Below are 20,238 nucleotides of genomic sequence, written 5' to 3'. Positions count from 1 at the left end.
ATTTTTGTATATATATATCAACAACCCAAAATCTAAAGATATGATTATACCTTCATTAGATCACAATTTTGAATAGGTAAGTTATTTCGTCAGGGGAATGGAAGAAAAGGTTCTTAGAAAAATCTCATGTGTGAAGATATTTTAATCAACTGATGTTAATCTTTGTTAATCTTTCTGACTCCTTGAAAGTTTGTTTGATATTTATGTCTATATGTAATTCACTTCATCACAACAGATCAGTATTATTATCAGTAGGCCTCATTCAAGGGGACCATAAGTTTTATAGATGCTGTTAGTCTGTCCTAGAATTTGCACATTTGTTGGAGAGCAGTGTGGTTTCAGTGTTTCTTTCTTTTATCTTTATGAAACTCTTGATCTACTGCCTACTATTTCGTCTTTTTTCTTGAAGTGTAGCTCAGGATAAGATAGGGCAAGTGATGTCTTGATGCAGTTAGTGAGGAATATCCATCACTCTTTTGTTTGTCCCTTCCCATGGTACCTTTTTACTATAAGACTTCTCAAACAGAGCTATCTACTACAACCTATTACAATGGAAGGACTAAGGCTATGAAAAGAGAGATTCTAGCCTGTTACCTTAAATTTTGAAAGCCAGAAGGAAGCTGGAGACCCATACAGTTCTACAGCATCTTATTGTGTTCACCCATCTTCTCAAAATCCTTGCAGTCACCCCCAGCTTTTCCAGTATCATCTCTGCAGTTGTTTGCTGTTATTGCCCTCCAACATTAGAAAAACCTCATTTATCTGGTTAAAAGCATCCTCTCTCAGTGTAAAGAACTCCCTTTTTGCCCTCTGTATGATTCTTTGTGCATTTACTAACACTTTAAAGGTGGTGGTGAATTGTTTTGCACGTCTATGCTCTATACGTATCCCTTACATTTTGTATCCACGTGCTTTATGAGAGAATCTGAAAGCTGTGAAAGGCTTCACTTAGGCAATGTCCTGTTCAGGGCTTGAAGGTGTTCTGCCACATTTCTAAGTGGGGAATTATTTTTTATCAAGAAATAGAGATAAGTCTGGAGTAGCTGGAATACCTGGCTTAGAGCAGTGGCTTGCTTCCAAAATTTATTTATTTTGCTGTTTCTGATTTGGATTAGAAATAGTTAATTGCAGCCAGGTATGAGCTTCTGTGGTTGCCATGCAGACTGCATAACAAAATCTCACTGCAGAGGACCTGAAGGGAGGTTGAAACCATCCTGCATTTATTCACTCTGATCAGTACCCGCAGAATGAGTGTGATAGGCACGACCACTAATCTTAGGTGCATGAGCCCATATTGTAGAACCACAGGTACTGCTGAATAAATGGCTTTTCTTTGTGTTCTCACTGTCTGTTGGCTTGGAATGCTCTCAGCAGTGTGAATGTGGGGAACCAACCACAGAGCCCTTGGAAACTGTTCCTCACTATTGACACAAGAATACATGTCCATACAGTGTTGTGAAGCTTTGCAAACGTGGGCACAGAATACAGATGTTATTTATTCAAGTACAAGATGTATGTACATGTTCAGGCAGACACAGATGAATCATCACATATGCACTTCTCCAGAAAATAATGTTTATATCTGAACAGAAAACGTGCTATTTGCAGAAGGAGTGTCATAATGAGGATTGACACTTGGACTTTTGAGTATTCTAAAGGTTATTTTGACATTCAGCACTACAGGTAAAGGTTTTTTTGTTTTGTTTTGTTGCTTTTTTCTTTGCTAAAACCAGGTGTACTGTGGCTCAGGATTTGTTAGTAGCCGAAGCCACAGTCTGTATTTAAAGATAACATATTTTGCAGCTGAAATCAGAATGCTACGTTGTTAGTATTGTAGTCTGAAGTAAACAGTGAATATTTACGGTCTTTAAAATAAGAAAAAAAAAAAAAGTTATAGAACTGAAAGGCTCATGGATATCTGCTCAAAAGGTCCTATGTGTTGAATCTTCACTAGCTATTCCTATTTATTAAGTTATTTAACCAAAATGTAATTTGAAAAGCTGTGAAGTTAGGGGGTAAATAAATGGTAATATGTAGTAAAAGGTTTTAATAGATTTATTATAAAATCATTTTTATATGTACTCTTATTTTTTTAACTGATTTGGGCAGTGACTAAAATTTAAACAAATTCTTCTAAGTTGAAAATGATCTGAAATTCAATCAGTTATTCTAGAATATCTTAAGAATATGATTGGATATGCTAAGAATGTACTTTTATACAAATTTGTCCTTACTTATAGAAAATGAACATTTCTATCGCTTTGTAATATGCAGGAAAAAATGTGATATTTAGTTGTCCTCCAAACATCTGCCTTTAATCAATGATAATTTTCAGCTTTACTCATAAAGATTTCGTATTCTAATACTCTAACTGAGATGTTGTGGTGAAAAAGAAGTGATGCTGCATCTCCATTAAAGCAAGGCATTGTACAAGCACACATCTGCCAGAATCTGCTGCAACCCAAATAACATTGGAACAGGTAGCTGAGGAATGAATAGGAGCAGTGACCTACAGGATTAGTGATGAGGTAAAAATGTGCAGTCCAATACAGAAAAATTACAGTTTAATATTATATATGAGAATCTGATTTTTGAGATATATATATAGGAGAATCTGTGGGCACTTAACTGTTATCCTTCTATCCTTTCATTGCTCTTTTTTGTTTTGTTTTGTTTTTTACAACATCTCCTCTGTTCTTGTGGTTTCACTCATCACTTAAGAATGGCTGCTGTTTTGCTTACTTTGGGGTTGGATATTGGTTGTCCAGCCCAGTGCTGTTTGTATGAATCTTCATCTGGAAGTCTGACTTTCTCTGCGTAGGTGTACCGCTGCCATCCTCATATTATTTGTATGTTTTCCAGGTGTGTGAAAAACAGATTATTACATAAAAATAACATGTTGAGTGAATAAAACATGGAAGGCAAAGTACAGGTGTATCCTTTTACATGGTAAGGGATTGCATGAAAAGAGCAGATAGGTGCTAGCAGCCACTCAAAGTCTGTCTTTGCTTTCATCTAAACATAGTGCCTCGTGAAAGCCTCAGTAGTGCCTTTGCACATCCTACAGTTTTCTATTGTTATCTGTCTTATAGCCATAGATCTACCCTAACATAACTGTATGTATCTATATAAAAAAAACAACAACCCGAACACTTATATGTTTAAAAGTTTTCCACACTCTCCATTCTGATAAATTACACAATATTTTGTATTTTACAGTGAGCACCCCACTGTATTTTTCTTTCAGCTCTCTAACTTGCTCTCCTTTCCTCTGTCTCACACTTACATTTGCCAGGACTGCGTGCTCTCTGTTTGGAACAGCATGTCTGTGCTGACTTGCCAGAGATCCTATTTCTTCATTCAGAACAGTTAGGAATCTTCTCTGAAACACATTTCTTTAAGCAGTTACTTATAATCTGAAAAGGGTGATGTCTTGTGGCCACTCAGTATAACAAGAATGAAAAAGGGCACCTGTTCCACAAGCCACAGTGTAAATTATTTTGTGAAATATCTGTGAAAGTAACTATTCCTCTTTGTAAAGATTTATGAGACAAAATATCCACCACATGTATTATAAAACTAGGTACAAGGCACAGTTGGAAGTGTTTCAGATAATCTTTGCAAAAATCAGTTAAAAAGTTTGGAAAGCTGTACAATTTAGAAATGCTAATTTCTAAAGCATCTACCAATACCTGTGAGGAGCTGAACAAAGTCTTGTGCTGAAATCTTGTCTAGAGAATTTGCTCAGCCCACTGTCAGAGACATGCTGAAGAAACTAGACTTGTGTTTTCTTTTGCTTTTGCTTCAGCAGGTCATACTTTAAAAGGCATCAATCAATCAATCAGTCTATCAATGAAAGGTTCAGTGGCATGGTTCTGGTCATCATGGTATGCATTTAATTGATTTATTGTAAATGTTTGACATTGCATTTAGAGACCTTGTGTTTAGTGGCACAGCTCAGCTGGCAATGAAATATGTAACTTCAAGGAACTAGGGTTGTAAGCATATTTTAATGGTTGGTAGTGTTGTTTAACCTCAAATTGGCCTTTTTGGAAATACTTCCTTGCATGGGTTGCTGACCAGGGCTGTTCTGGATCCCCAGCAGCATCTCCTTCTCTTCCCATCAGCTGAGGCACTTCTCTTCCTGTCCCTGCTGGGTAAGAGGTACCACGTGGAGTCAATAAAGATGAGGTATAGGTGTTTTAGGAGGAGTATGAGACATGGGTGCATTACAGGGATCCCTTTAGACATGGATGAGATCACTGTTCTAAGGAAGCATACGAAGAGTCACGCATGAAGTATCATTATAGGAGGATATGGAGTGTCTCTATAGGAAGAATAAACGTTATGAAACTTCTAACAGTTGTGCAGGCTTGAGCAGCTGTTCTGGTCAGACAGGAGGCTTTTTTTTCACCAAGTGAGGTGTCAGAAAAAGAAGTTAGGGAAAGGCATGCAAGTGTTCACTTGTACAGCAGTGGATTGAGCTAGTTGATTTAAGATGAAGTGGCTAAATATCCTTCCACTCACTCTTATAAATCACTGTATATTGAGAACAAGATCAGCAGAAAAGCATGTGTAGCTGCACAAGAGGCTGTGCAGCTTGCAGTCCAGCACAGTAACATAAACTAGAGTAGATTTCAATGTACTTTTTAGCATCAGTGATGATTTAAACCATGGGTTGCACTCTATGGTTAGTAGGTCAACATTTGTGGTTTCTACTTAATTTGCAAGAATTTCCTTTCTTTTGTTTTCTGTTTTCCTTCTTTAGACATAACTTCTTTTACCTCTAATACTATCCTTTTCCTTATTGCAACTGTTGAAAGCTTTTTTTGTTTCTTTCAAAGTATTCTGTAGCATTATAAATATACTCTGAGCCTCTAATTATGGATGTTTTTTTTCTGTGCCACCTGCAAACATTTTACCTTTTTAGCTGCACAGTTAATTTTCTTTAGGTTATTCATTTTATGTAGTTTCCCTTTTTAAAACTTAATGCTATGTGATGGACTTTTTTGGCTTTTTCTTTTCTTCAAAGGTACTGAATTTGAGCCTGTTTTGGTCACTCCTACAAGCTGCTCTTCTGTTGTTCGTGGACTCAGTGCTCAAAATTACTGCTCTCTTGTGGGTTATCTAAACAGTTGCCCCAAAAAGCAGGTTTTTGTGATGCTTAAGAATGTAATCTGAGCATCGCAGCCCAGTGAAAAATTTGCAGTGTCAATATGGGCAGCTCCCATCTCCCTTTATTGTTGCATTTCTTATCCATTGGGATTTGGGATAAATGAATGAAACATTCCTTGTAGTTAATATATGAATTCAGCAAATTAGGTAATTTTAGTTTAATTTATACCTTCACCAAAGCAGGAATACTTGCTTAATCCTGTAAAAGAATTAGAAAAATTCAGACTAGTAAGGAAACTGACATGACTGTGCAGCTTTTGATCAGATATAATGTGTATATGTTACTACAATTTGTAGCATAATGGATGAAAAAATTTTTTATCCTTAAATTCTCTAAATACACCCTGGTAATATAAGTGATTGCTGGCATCTTGAATTTCTTTTCAGCAAATTAGAGTGGGTTGGGAGCCTTTTTGTGTTGATGAACTTTGATATTACATTTTTGAATTCAGATGAAAAACAGTGTACTGAAGCAGCCTTTTCTCATCTTGAGTGAAAGACAGAAATGACTCTGTATTCATGTATTCATTACAGTATTCTGTATTCATTACAGTATCTAAGTTTTCCTGAGTGTCTTGTGCTGCAAACCAGCTAGATGAGGTTCAGTAATAGAATATATAAAAGCTTTCAGCGGGGACTGGTAAATCAGTTTACGTAGATCAATTGGGTAACATCAGTTCCACACTGCTGTGCTAATTTACCCCAGCTGAGGTTCTGGGCATCAATCCTTTTATTGTGTCTTGACTTTTCCAGTGCATAGGTTAAGCAACATTTGATAACCATATGCTTAGTGTATTGTGCCAACAGAATAGGACTTCAGAAGGTGGGGTGTGGGAAGAGTAGGAATAATTGCAGAAGTGTATTGTTAGATTTTTTTACTTCAGAATGTGGCATAAATGCAATGTCAGCTTCTCTGTAAAACAAGGCCCTCATGTGGGGTCAAGACATACAGTGAAATCGTGTAAAATAGTAGTAAAGAAGTCTTGAAATCATGTAGATTTAATTGATTGTATTTTCTTCTAAGGTTGTGTCTTAAAAATTCAGCAGTCTCAAAGTAAACACTTAAAAATGCAAAGCGAGTATGTAAATGCATGTCTGATGTGTCAGACATCTGAAGCATGTTTGAGTCTTAATATTTTGCTTCAGCATCCATGAGTAGGCAGAACGCTTTTCATCAGTTATGCAAGAGAGCAAGACAAAAGAACTCCTCTTAATAGCTGCCCTCCTTCGTACTTGTGCACTTCTAGGAGCTGTAAAATAGTTACTGCTGCTTATCTTGTTAGGCAGGGGCAACCGAGGTGTGTAGTCAGAGGATTTCAACTTCCTTTAGACAATTTAATGATTAATGTACCTCCTCATAGGAAGTCGGGCAGAGAACAAGTATATATGATGGCCATTCAGGCAGAAAGCAGCTACAGAGCAGTGAAAAGAAAGCGGATGGAGGGCTGAGAGCATGCCAGTGGAAAACTCAACTGCGTAAACAGCGACAGGCATCTGATTGTGCCAGTCTATTTTTGTGTTGTTTTATCTCTTATATGTAACAGAGGACTCAAGTCTGAAAGCAACTTATTATTAGAACTGAATGATGGGAGAAATTGTCGTACATTGCAGGTAAAAATATTTGTGCCTGCAAACTTATTTCTGGGACTTTCAAAATATTAGAGCCTGTAAGTGATGAAATAGAGAAATGTACTACCAAGTGTCTCTTAGCTTGTAGAAGATTGCTTCTGTGCTAATTCTGGTTTGGTTAGTTATTACTTATAAGGCAAATAGTGTTATTTTTCTGATTTTGCATTAGAGATGTCATCTAGCAAATCTTTTTTTTTTCCTCTGGAGGTGTGAAGAAAATGGTTGATATTTATCTGATTGCAAGGAGTTGTGTTTTCATGCTGTTTTCAAACCTCCACTTAATGAGTATTTTAGTTTCAGTATTCATTCAGACTTACTAATGCAGAGACTGTGAACTGTTCCTTAGCTGTGTAAAATGATGACAGCACATCACTGATTTTGTTACATCTTGATTACACACCAAGAAATATAAAAATATATATTTTAGTCATGTTTGGGCATCCAAATCAAAAATGTCTCTGGAAAATTTGTCTTATTAAGTCAGTTGACGCTGTTTGAGTACTGAAATAGAAATTAGATCTTGAAGTCTGCAGGCACTGAAATATAACTTGAAGTCATTGTGTTTTTCTTGGCTAAAGACTGCCTTGGGAAGCAATGTTGTATTTGCTCACAAATGCACAAGACTTAGTGCAAACCTGCTTACTGCCATCATTTCCTTTTGTATGTATTCCTACATATTTAATGCTTTTAAACCCAAGTAATCTTATTAAACATAATAACCTTTTCCTAATCATTTCCTCATATGGCACAGCCTAAATTAAAGAGCATATGTAAATAACATTGCAGACAGAGTTCGTTGAGCTCAAGGGGCTGATAGCAATAGTCTTCCAGTAGGGGGGGTGTGGTGGACATCCTTTGGGTTTTGGGTCTGAAACATCTCAAGTTACTCAACCATATTTGTCAGCTTAACACCAGCAGGCTGCTCCATCAACTAGCTGTGCTGACACCTTGCTTTGTTATGTTCCTGTGCCCCTTTTACTTCCTCCTCTTGTTTTGCAGTCAGGGAGGCTGTTACTGAGAGAGGCAAGAGAGCTTTCTTTCGGTGCTTGTCCAATACTGCGATCAGTACCACCTATTTAAAATATTAATGGGAGTAAATTCAGTTTGATGTCACTTCAGCTGCAAGAAGTATTATCGTGTATCACTTGTTGAGATTATTGTTTATATTCTGATCACATGCAATCATGTCATTGGATCAGTTATTAATATGACACTATGTCAGCAGTGCTAAAAAGTTGATATTAAAATAACAGTTGTTGCAGGCTCGTGTTTTTTCTGATTTGTGTGATGTGCAGTGAGCGCCAGGTACTGCTCTTCATTTTCCACATTTTTTTCAGACTAGTATTGATACTACTATGCTTTGTGAGAAATAGATTGCAAATGTTTCCATCTATACCTTTGCTAGGGGAAGCAGAAGTTCTGTTCTCAAAACCAAATCACTTTTTCTAATATTTGCTACTAAAAGCTCTATTCCAAAATCTTTACTAAAAAAAATGAAAAACCTTCCTTCCACATTGCCACAGCTGAATTCTCATTTGTGTGAGTTGATGCAACCACAGTTGGTTTCTTCTATTATAGTCCATTATTTGATAAATAGATGTGCTGTGTAGATGCTGCACAGAACTGTACAGAGATGTTGCAGGTTGTTTTTAGTCCACTGCACATGGAGCCTTCACACCGTGTGGCTCCAGTTGGCTGTTTAGGGAGTCCACTGCCTACCACAGCATGAGCAACTGTTCCTGTTGATGTGCATACTTGTGGCTCAGCCTGCAATAAAAGAAAATTAAGTATATTTGGCAAGAATTATACGGGATAAAAATACGCAAACTAAGAACTAAAGATTTCTGTTAGCGTGTTGACAATAGCACACATTGGATATAATTTTGGATATAAAAACTGAATGTCTATCTTAACAAGTCAGCCATGAGTAGACTCTTGGATCAAATACTATCAAAGACTGAAAATCTGATGAAAACAGCTTAAGGTAACTTATTGACCAAAGTGGCCTGCAAACTCTTTTTCTAATAGGCATTTATGGGGTAAAAACCATGTTTTGACACTCCACTTGCTAATTCGAAAAGTGAGTGTAGATTAAATTCAAATATTTCATTTCACAGTGTTCCTGTGGGTCTGTGTTTCTAACTTGATACTGATCTTTTCAATAAGCAGCATCTTCCTGAGTGTATTTTGTCAAGGCATATAATCATTCTAAAACTTGCAGTTCTATACTGCATCATAGTCCTTGCCTCCTTGATGCATGTTTGCTGCAGAAATAAAACTTGAATTAGTTTAATTAAAAGCCTTCTTTCTTTATAGGCATTATTACATATTGTGAGTGAGGAGCTGAAAGCTGATGGAACATGCAGGATTTTGAATGAAGTCCCACATATTTTTTATTATTCTAATCACATTGGTGTGCTAATATTTTGCATTTTAAAAACTAACTGATTTTGGAAGAATTTTGCAATGAAACATGCATCTCTAACATTAAAGTACAAATGCAGCCTAGAATTTCTTTATTACATTTGCTGTTTAGGCTATGCTTTTGATAACTTGCTTTGCTCTTTGCCTTAAGTATGTATAATTCTTCCCCAGACCTCCCATGATGTTAAACGTACGGGTAGAATGGTAGCTTGCAAACGGGTCACTCACCTCTAAAGAAAACACTTTTAGGTCACAAAGTATAACCTATATTATAAGAACAGCTGTTCATAAGATGCTAAAAAAGAGGTTCCTGATCTTTTACGTGTTGTTTTTGACAATTTGCATGTTGTTTTTCTTATCTTTTTAAGATGTAAAAGAGAGAGTATGTGGTGGTTCTAGTACTAATACATTGATCTCTTTTGCTTTTCCCTTAACAGATCAAAAAATACTTTGAACTTGAGCCACTTGCACGTGGAAAGCGCTGGATTCTTAAACCCTGCTCCTTGGATGATATGGAGGCAGTAAAAGACAGCTTCTCCCTTCTAATAAACTTGTTGGAGGAGAGAGACTTCGAACCTTCAAGAATGTGAAAAACAAGAGGGAAGAGTGGTTCTCCAGGCATCACTGTACCTGTTCATTCTGCTCACAGATTACTTACAGTGTGGTATCAAGACTGTGCTGTGATGTTCATGCCTAGTGCAGAATGTCTTTTTCTTAAAATAAATATTCTGTGAATCAGGTACATGACTATTTCCAGTAAAGTCGTCTACACTACTGAAATAGGGAGTTCCTCTTTGTTTACCACTAGTTCTGCACAACACTGCATGTTGCTTTCTTGCCATCATCCTTGATAGAAAATTCTGCACGCACAAGAATAATATAGTCTGTAAAGGTGGCATTCTACTTGCTACCTTGTTTTTTTAAGAATGACTCATGTCTTAAGGATTTGTGAGACTAATCTGTGTTAGCTTGTTTACTGACCCCACAGTCTGGAAAGCACAGCCACTGAGAACCTTAACATTACTGATACCTTGAAGATCAAGTTGTTTTATGTCAGTGCAAACGTTAGTCTAAAATGAAAACACAGTGGATGTATTAGATGATTCCTCTCCTTAAGCCACTGCATAACCTTGTCAAAGGCAGAACCATTATTTTGCTGGAAGTTCCCTTAAAGGGAAATTTGCACACAGATGTGTGCGGGTAACAGTATTGCTGAAGAATAGGTGACATAAAAAGGTAGTTAGAAGAAACAATGTTTTTAGAAAATATACAGAAGCTGGATAAAATAGTAGTTCTCACTTAAAATAATTTTTTTTATCAGAGAAGCAAAGCAAATGTCTGTTAATTCAGCTGTGGAGGCTTTATTACTTGTTATAAGTGTGACTGATTTTAAGTAAGGATTGCCTTCTTTATCACTCATTGTACGCTACTGTTACTCTAACAGTGCCAAGGCATCCATACCATAATGAAGGGCCTTCGAGTGTTTGTATCATAAACTTCTCCTTTCAAGGGATTATAACTTGTTCCTTCGAACTTCCTCTGGGCTACATGTTACCTAGAAGACAAAAAAGTATTCATTGGAAACAGCATTTGTAATACTTTTGGAAAAATCCCATTTAGTTCCAGTAACACAGTACACACTTCCTCTTTCCAAATTTTCCCCAGCATAGATTTTCAGTTTTTTTAGTGACTTTTGTTGACTTTTAAAACCTAATTGACTGATTTTATTCTTTAAAGAAATATGCTAGGTCACTGGTTCACCATGAAGTCAATCACAACAGGGTATGTGCAGATTGGTCACCAGACTGGTGCACACCTTGAATGTTGTGCCTTGCGCATGAGTGTCCGTGTACACAAACTGTAGTTATGTATGAGTGGTTCCTCATGGATCCTGCTTATGTTTTGAAACTTGTAACTCCTGTTGCAGGGCTTTAGGCAACATATCTTTCCACTCCGAGCATTTATTTTTTAAGTTTAAAGTTTATTGTAGTTTCTTATTAGTTTATTTGAAAAAAAGAACATAGTAAGCATCAGCCTTTAAAGGCTTATAAAAGCCATTTCTCTATTTCTTGCAGTTATGCTCCTTGTTAAACAAAATATTTTTATAGGTTTTTGGTTACTTTTCCATATCCATGGATTTCTTGTATTGCTCCCTCAGAACTATTTCTGCCCATATGCATGGCCTGATGGTTACTATTTTAACTCAGTTCCTACTATCAGAACAAAGCTGGAAAACCTGTTAAGCTTTGTGACAGAATAGACAGAAAGCTTTGCTCATAAGCATGAAGGGAATCTCTTCTTGCTTCATTTTATTTCTGTTTCCTGCAAGGCCAATCACCCCGTTGCTCCTACTCTTGGAAATATCAAAAAACTGGAATTACTCATTTTAAAGCACACAGACAAGTTCTATGATAGTTTAAGCCTCTTTGCTTGTAGAAGCAACTCGGTTGCTTATCAGTTTCTCTCCTGTGGGTTAAGGAGACTGCTTTACCTGAATTTGCAGAGGAAATGGATCTGATGTGCAGCTCCACTCTCTCTTTTAGCAAATGTAAGTTTAGAGATTACAGAGTCCCAAGATTTTCTTCCCTGATTAGGCAAAATGACAAGTAGAAAATGATGGGGAGGAGAAAGAGACTTGTCTCCCAGAGAAGGAAGGCAGTTTGACAAAAAGGAAGGCAAAGAGATGGATTCAGAGCTTTTACTGCTTTGTCATGGAGCATTAGTTAGGAGACAAAAAATTAATTCTTCTCAATTTTTTTCTCCTTCCTTCCCATTTTGAAACTATGGACCAGAAGTACAAAAAATTGAAAGAATCCCAACTGTATCACAGTTTTGGAACTACACTTATTTGTATTATTAATGTTTCTGGTCCGGTGATTTTGAGCAACATGAACTAGTGGTAGATGTCCCTGTTGATTGCAGGGGAGTTGGACTAGATGACCTTCAGGGGTTCCTTCCAACTCAAATGATTTTATGACTCTAGGATTCTATGACTTCATAGTTCCTGAGTTTTATATTTTAGTCATGATTTCCCAACTATGCACTGTTGGAAGGTGCTACATGACTAACATCCAAAAGGCCCAACAAGTCAATGAGAATACAGCTTTGGCACGTGCCAGTGTGCAGCTAGACTGGACCTTTTGAAGGTAAATGCTTTTTCTTTATGGGGATACCAACTGCACAGTAGCAGTGATTTATTTTTCAAAATAACTTTAAATATGCTTTTTCTTACTAATACAGTGATCATTCCTCACCGCAGGTTGAAATAATACCTCATAAATGCTTAAGGCTAAGACCAACGCTTAACTTTACTTTGAATGTAGTTCTGTGGCTTTGTGTTGTGAATGGACTTAATAGATATGTACCCTTTTACTGTCTGTGAACACCTTCAACTTTTTATGGAAGTATTAAAAATGCTTATAGCAGTTCACATCACACTTCGTTGTCTAAAGTGTTTTGAATACTTTGGCTATGGCAGAATACGTGAGCACTGTGAGCACCATGCAGATTTTATTTGGATGACCAGTCTCAATTGCATTTTCTTGGTTTTGTTTGTGGTTTTCTTGTGTGTGTGTGTGTGTATGTGTGTGTGTGTGGTTTTTTTTTGTTTGTTTGTTTTTTTTTTTTTTTTAATCGTTTCACACACGCTCATCATTGAGATGAAATAAACTTGGGCACTCTACTTTCCATGCAAGTTCATTAAGGAGAGAACATTGTCTTTTTAAAAAAGATACTGTGCTTTAATGTTCTTTAGACATCTGTTAAATTACTTTGTGTGTATGTGTGAGTGTGTGTATGTGTATGTGCCCACTTCAGGCTTCTTCTCAGAGCTGTAGTTGTCTGCAGCGTCTCAGCCGTCAGAATGAAAACATTATCAATCAGTATCCAACAACAGCTGGTTTTGACAAGCTTCTGTCTGCTGCTTAATGCTTTACAACTTGTCAGTGCAACTTTTTTGTCTACTCACTCTGAGCTGATAATCTTACTGCTTCCATGTTGTGTCCTGTACTTGTACTTCTAGCATTTGTATGGAAAAAAGTTAAATCTTAGTGCATTTTGATATTATTTCTTGCTGTATAATGTTCCACGTGTATCTTAGCTTGCCTCTTCAAAATCCGCTATACAAAAATCTGTGATGTATTATTTCATTTAATTTCTGGCATTTCATTATATTTATAGAAGTTGCAGATTTTTGTACCGTATTAGTTAATACAGTTGCCTTTTTGTAATGGCAATTAATTTATATTACAAAAGTTTGTATCTTTACTGTAGTTGAGAGTATTAGTTAACTGCCATATTATCTTGACTTTATACTAAAAATACAGTGTCGCTACGCAAAAGTTGACCCATTTGGGTGGACAACTTCTAGACATGAGGAACTTGTACTGTTTGTGATTTATACATGATTTCCACTATCAAAAAGACAAAAAGAAAATAAACACTGTGTAGAATTGAGTTGCTAAGTTTGGATTTTTTGAGTAGTAACCAAGTCTAGGAATCTGGTATATTTACTTCAGTAGGGAAACATCAAAATAGTTTATTTACTCTTAGATTAAAAAAAATATATAAAAATGATTGGAGCATAATCATTTCAAAATTACACAAATCTACACACTTAAATATATGTGAAAAATTGAAATTTCCAAAAGTTAGCTGGCTTAATTCCAAAGTAAAATGTTGTTACTTGGGAAATATACCCGAGAGATATTGCAGACATTGCTGGAACAGAAGCTGGTGTAATATTTATGCATTTATTCTATAATGTTAAAGGGAGGGACTTGTTTACATGACTAAAAATCATTGACATGGTATAATACATATACTGACATGGCATAATACATACACAGAAAATGCTTCAGAATTTGAACAAATTGAAATACTATGGGAAAAACAAAAGCTTGTTGAAACAAGTTGGTGCTATGCTATAAAGCACTATTTGAGCAGAAACAACACTCGCAGCTGATGAAATCACAGCACCGTGAGCTGGTCGGTAGGTTTCTCATTCATCTCCCGAGGTATGCTTTTTCAGAGTTTTATTATTTCTAAATCTGCATCAACTGAGATGGAAGTGAAAGATCTATAAAGTCAGATTTTTTTTCTTTGTTCTTATGTGCTACGTAAATAGGAACTGAAAATCTGCTAATCATTTCTCATTTGATAGCTCTTTAAAGAATTTTCATTAGCTCATTAGCCCTTTGACCCAATAGTTCAAACAAATAAAAACATCTGTTTGTGTCAGCTGTAGGGTTAGTCATCCAGGGCCTAGGTTAACACAAGGATGAGAGAGATATCCTATGTGAAAGGAGAAACCATTCCCTTTTCAGTATCTGCAGCTGAAAAGGAGCCCTGAAATAACCCTGTAAGGAAGTAGGACTGCTGAGTTCTGTTAGGTGAAGATATAGGGAAAGATCATTAGCCTGCTCAGTCCTCATGGGTGAACTGACTAATGTTATTGTGTGGGTTGGACTGAAGATCAAGTCTAATTGAACAAGTAATGAGACATTTGTGCTTAATGCTAGCTGCTTTTAATATATTTCAGCTTTTATCACAGCTATATTTATAGAAACTCAAGATATGTTGTCTATACTGCTTGTTCATTCACCAGATTTCATAGGAAAATGTAATACATGTTATTTTGGTGGGTTTTGATGGAATATATTCAGGACAGACTCATTTATGCAGTGTGTTTATGCATCAAATATGCTGAGTGCTTCCGTTTATGATGCCTTAAATATGCCTTCATTTTTTGAAAAACTGAAACTGAAAGGGTGTTTGTTCCAGTGTGAATACTGAGGTTAACTGTAGTCTGCATAGCTCCAATTATCTGTGGCAGTTAGCTGTAGAGAACAGAAGGGGCAAATGTTTATCTGTTTGTCTTGTTTATGGTAAACTCAACAACAGTGCATAGCAAAATGTCCTGTGCTGCTTTGGGATAATCACAAAAAATGAAGTCGGAGTGGAAAGTTTGGAGGGTATGGATGATGAATAATCCATGCTCAACCTTTCTACTATTGTGGGAATAGAGGAGTTACTGCCTAGCAGTTACTTGATTTTTTGGCTGGGAGAATATTTGTAAAAAAACCTTTTGTATACTTAATTTCTAAATGCAGCAACGTTTCTTCTCATATGAAAATTGTGTATATATGCCCCTATGCTAGTAAGGGCATGTATAGAGAAGCATGCACTGTAGCATGCTTCTATTATGCTTGTCTGGAATATAAAGAAAGCAAGTCATAGTTAATTTACTCAGTTCTCACTATAAGATTGTAAGCTAAAACTAAGAAAAAAATACAGCAGAGATTTTTTTATCTGCCACCTTGAAGTTGTGAAATGCTGTTGTTCGTTTTTACTACTATGCCATGTAACTATGATTTATTGCATTTCAGTGTGCCCTAGGAAGTATTTTGTGTGTATTAAGTAAAACAAGATAAAAATAAATTATTTTGTGGTTTGGCAACTTCCATGTATAAAGAAATGCCCTCTTTCTAAGGAGACATTTGCCATTGGAGTACAGAAGTCACATATTATTGCTTTGATGTAAATTACTGCTAGCTGAAATGCTAAATCATTTACATCCCAAACAAAAGATCGAATCCTGGATGCTGTGAATGTCTTGCATAGTTCCAAAGATAATGTGGAGGAGAGAGTAAAATCATTACTTACCTGTAATGCAAAACCAAACTAAATTTAATGACAAAACACAACGAAGTATTTGCTATTTTAACAAAGTGACAGTCCTGGATTTGGAAGCTTGGTCATTTTTTCAGGATCAAAGTTGCATTTTGTAAAAAGCTTAATTTTATGGTAGGTTACATTTTGGGCTTGTCAACTTTGACGCAGTCCCTTTAAAGCAAGAATTTCTGTGTGTTAAGCCTGGCACTTTAAAAATCCTCATTGTGTACATTCTGCTAGCACATGCTAAAACAGCAGCATTTCCTTTCCAGTGGCACCCCATCTCATTTCCACTTTGCATGCTCATTTTCCACTGATAACACATCTTGTTATTTTTTTAAACAAAAGATTTGCACTCATCTCGTAGAAAACTCTGTGGGCTACCGTGTGGGATGGCATAGTCTCAGAGAAGATTATGACCCAAATCAGAAATAGATTCAATGTTTTTTAACTCGTGCACTAGGATTGCTATATCACATTCAATGACTACATTGCTGCCAGTATTAAAATCCTGAGTTTTTAATGCTTGTAACAACATATGTCTATTAGTGGAACCATGTCAGAATTATTTTATTGTAGCAATCGCTTGTGGTGTCGTTGTAAGACGTACAGATTCAAGATGTGAATAGGATTGTAGCATTTAGAATTAACAATGATTAAATGGCAGTATCAGGGAAATTGCTTTTTTGTTTAAAAGTGAAGTGAATGATGCAGCCTCATCGCTGCCTCAGTATTTACCTCTCCACAGAAAAGAAATGAGCGCTTGTTGTCAATAATGTAAATTATAACAGCTTTAGTCTAGCTTTACTAAATTGCTTTCTTGTTGTCAAGATAGTTTAGGTCCTTCTTGATTTACTTTTATGTTAATTAAAGCTGAAAACCTTCCTTTAAGCTTATGAAACTATGATTAAAAACAAGCAAAACAAACAAACAGAAGATGCTAGTTGCTTCTTCTAAAAATATTTTTATGCATGATTTGCAGGAGTGTGACTGATGGAGAAAAGTTCATTGTTTACCTTTAAAATTTAGAGCATGACCTTTTGGTTACAGTAAATACAGTACTGCAAGTCTGGTAAAGTAATCACATATAGTAAAGGTATTGAGACCATTTACTTCACATTCCTCTCTATTAGCTTCCACAATTAACATGATCCACAGCTGAAAAAATAATTCTGGTTGTCAGTGATAAATGGGGTGTAATCGTCAATCACTGAAGTTGACAGTATTATTTTAAAAAGATACTGCAAACAAATGTTTACCCAAAGATAGCAGTATGTTGCTGAGATTTTGTTCCCTGCAGTTTTCATTTCATTTACATGGCAAGCTGATTTTAGTGTTCACTTTCAGAATAAAAAAAGGTTGTGGTTTTTTTTATCCCACTTTTTGTTCCTCTAGAGTAAGGATAACACTCAAACACCAAAGTCTTTAGCAGAACCAGGAGCATTCCTGGTAGCCGAAGCCCTGAGAGCTGAGATAGAATGTTAGCTTTTGTTTTCTTTCCTTGTTCTGATGAGTGGACCTGAGGTATTGTTTCAGACCTGTCTCCATGGAGAGGTGCCAGTAATATAGGAATCTACTGCAATGGGCTATATAAATATCTTGCCTATTTTTAGCACTTGCTTTTGATCCCCAAAGAATTTTAATATTAATGTCAAATGCCATGTGATGTTTTCATATGTTGATACATTGGTGAATTAGACATGTAAGAAAATACAAAACATTTTTGTAGAGAAGATATCCTATATTGGCTTATTCTTTTCTGAGTGTTGAAAAAATCTTCATAAAATTGCTTCAGAATGGTGAATCTTGCTGTTCTGATTACTTGTGAGAGATTCAGCAGGCAGTCTTGCCTTCAGGTTTGAGTCAAATCAAACAGAAGAGAAACTCTTTTCTCTTTCCAGCTTAGCATTTTATAGTCCATGCCAACTGGTGATTTGCATGTTCTCAGACAGATCATAGTGGGAACCACTTCATGTCTAGCCTGATTAAGGCCCGATGGAGGTGGTTAATACCAGTGCTAATCAATATTTCCAATTACTGGTTTGATCCTTAAATTCCTTCCTGCATATAATGGTTAAAAAACATATCCTTTGTGCTCACACCTGTTTACACAATTCCCACCTGCATGATGCAAGCATGCCTTCAGAGAGGTTGATTAAGTAGACATTTCCTATGGGAACTCTACAGGATCAGTTATCTCCAGATGAGCCACAGTATTGTGGCCTTTCTCTATCCGGGAGTGCATGAAGACCCATTTCTCACTGTCTTTATTTGTGTATTTATATATTTTAGTTTGAATCTGTTTACTTTAACCCAGTGAAAAACTCTGCATGATACAATTGCTGATCTGTGAATGGTGGGTTTATCTTAAAAGAGGAGTTAAAACAGGAGGGCCAGCTATGATGTTTCATTTTGTGATTAAAACATGTAAAACATGTGATTAAAACACTCAGTGGGTTGGAGTATAATTAACATGAACAGATATGTCCTGATCCACCTGGCTGATACTGAAAATGGATTCTCATTTGCTAATCTTGGAATTAAACAAGAAAAAAATGGCTATATAACAGCCGGTAGGAAAAACGTGGTTGTAACAAAAAAAGTACTTGGTCATTCATTTCATTTTTCTGTAGAGACGAGCATCACAAATAGATCAGCTCATCAAGAGATGTGCAAAATGTTAGCCCGGTGTAACTAAAGACACTAGCCACCACTGCGCTGTAACATCTCCGTCTCAGGGATTGGAAGTAGAGATAACTGCCTGTCTGAGATTATGACCTGTTGACCACTAGGTATTCAGCACATAATAACAGTGCTGAGGGGAGAGGATGGTTTGAGGAGCCACTGGCAGCAGTTCCACCTCACTAGGCTGGACTGACCACTTCTTCCTCCACAGGGGGGCTCAAAAGACCAGCAGCAATGCAGCTCTGCTGCAGGAGCGCACATTGCTTGTTAGATCTACATGGAGTTCATGGGCCACAAGCCAGCCATGCCAGCTCTGTGAGATGAGCACTTTTCAAGATGACAAAAGAAATACCAAACTGGGAAAAGCAGTAACGGTGGCATGCCTCCACACCTGTCAGGCTGTGTTACAATTTCAGTCTTTGATTGTTGGTCCCATAAAGGTGTCGTTTTTTTCATGTTATTAGAGCAATTACAGTTATTATACTAAATTTGTCCTTTCTGAAGGGAGCAAGAACAAATGAGGGAGGATTTGCATACAAATTGAGCCTGGATGTGTGGGGAACTCACAGCAGGTCTGCTCGGCAGACAGGCAAGGCGGTGAGATGTTACAGAGGAGTAGGGTTTGAAGCCACCCTCTTCTGTAGCCCTTTGCTGATGACCCTTTGAGGAATGTCTCCAACTGTCTGGCAGATTCATTTGACAGAGAGGCATTTTGGAGCACTGTCAGCTAGCACAGATCAAAGCCTGCTCCTCAGCTGGAGCAGACTGGGACACGTGGTCCCACCCGCCCCATGGGTGAGGCCTATCCTCAGCACTGTCTCTGCCAGAGAAGTGCTGTCATGTAATGGTGTAATGAGAACATAACTCCCTCTGTGTTTTGGGGTGTACCTGCTCAGCCCAGTGACAGTGGCTGTGTTTGAGCAAGCAATGCTCCCTTTGGTGTCATGAAGTCAGGCCGCAGCCTGCAGTGCCAGCCTTCACCAGGCCTCACCTCCTGACAATTGTGTCAGGAAGGGCGTCAGATCCACTCTGCGGATGTTTGTAGTTCAGAAGTGATGCAGGTGATAGGTCTCAGAGCTGTTTTAAATGGAAATGAACTGTCTTTCAGGCAGGGGAAACCATTTGCAGTGTCCAGATTTCCTGCTGTGTTTACCCTTATGTTAACCTGCTCTTGCTGTCCAGGGAGAGGAGGAGGGTCTTTCTAGCTTAACTAAATGCTAAACAAAAAAAGAAACAGTTTGAATTTTCCCTCCGACTGAGTTTTATGCCTCAAGTGACTGCTGTACAAAGTGTGCTGTCATTAAAATCAGTGGAGCAAATGCAATATGAGAGCATGGCCCCTGGCATCAAGTTGGTGAGCTAAGAGTTGTGCCATGTGTATTGTCACCTGTGGCCTTTCTGTTGCTGCACCCTAAAGAAAGGCAGCCATCTGACTTCAAAAGCAGGTATTGATAAGAAAGGAAAATATGGTTGTCAATGGTAGCTCTTAAACATTACTCCTATCTCCAGTTCTTGCTTCCTTGACTCTCCAAGCCTCTCCACAGTTACAGTACTGAGTTGCTGTTGCTTTGAATATAGATGTGAGGCTTTTGAAGTGCATTTACTTTTGTGAAACGCTGAAATAGAGCAGAATGGGATTTTCTGGGCAAGGCA

General features: G+C 37.1%; 1 protein-coding gene across 5 annotated transcripts in view; it reads left to right on the top strand.

The window, feature by feature from the left end:
- ARL15 (ADP ribosylation factor like GTPase 15) overlaps positions 1 to 13,683 on the top strand; it is a 214,356-nt gene extending 200,673 nt beyond the window's left edge. For all 5 annotated transcript variants that reach the window (XM_046905759.1, XM_001232797.6, XM_046905760.1 and 2 more), the window contains one exon: positions 9,666 to 13,683. In XM_046905759.1, the coding sequence (XP_046761715.1) occupies positions 9,666 to 9,818 (153 nt within the window). In that variant the 3' untranslated portion in view covers positions 9,819 to 13,683. The remainder of the gene's footprint in view (positions 1 to 9,665) is intronic.
- The last annotated feature ends 6,555 nt before the right edge of the window (positions 13,684 to 20,238 follow it).

This window comes from Gallus gallus, chromosome Z (genome assembly GCF_016699485.2).
Source record: "Gallus gallus isolate bGalGal1 chromosome Z, bGalGal1.mat.broiler.GRCg7b, whole genome shotgun sequence".
Lineage (NCBI taxonomy): Eukaryota > Metazoa > Chordata > Aves > Galliformes > Phasianidae > Gallus > Gallus gallus.
Note: the sequence above shows the minus strand (reverse complement) of the source record. Positions and strands in the feature narration are given on the sequence as shown.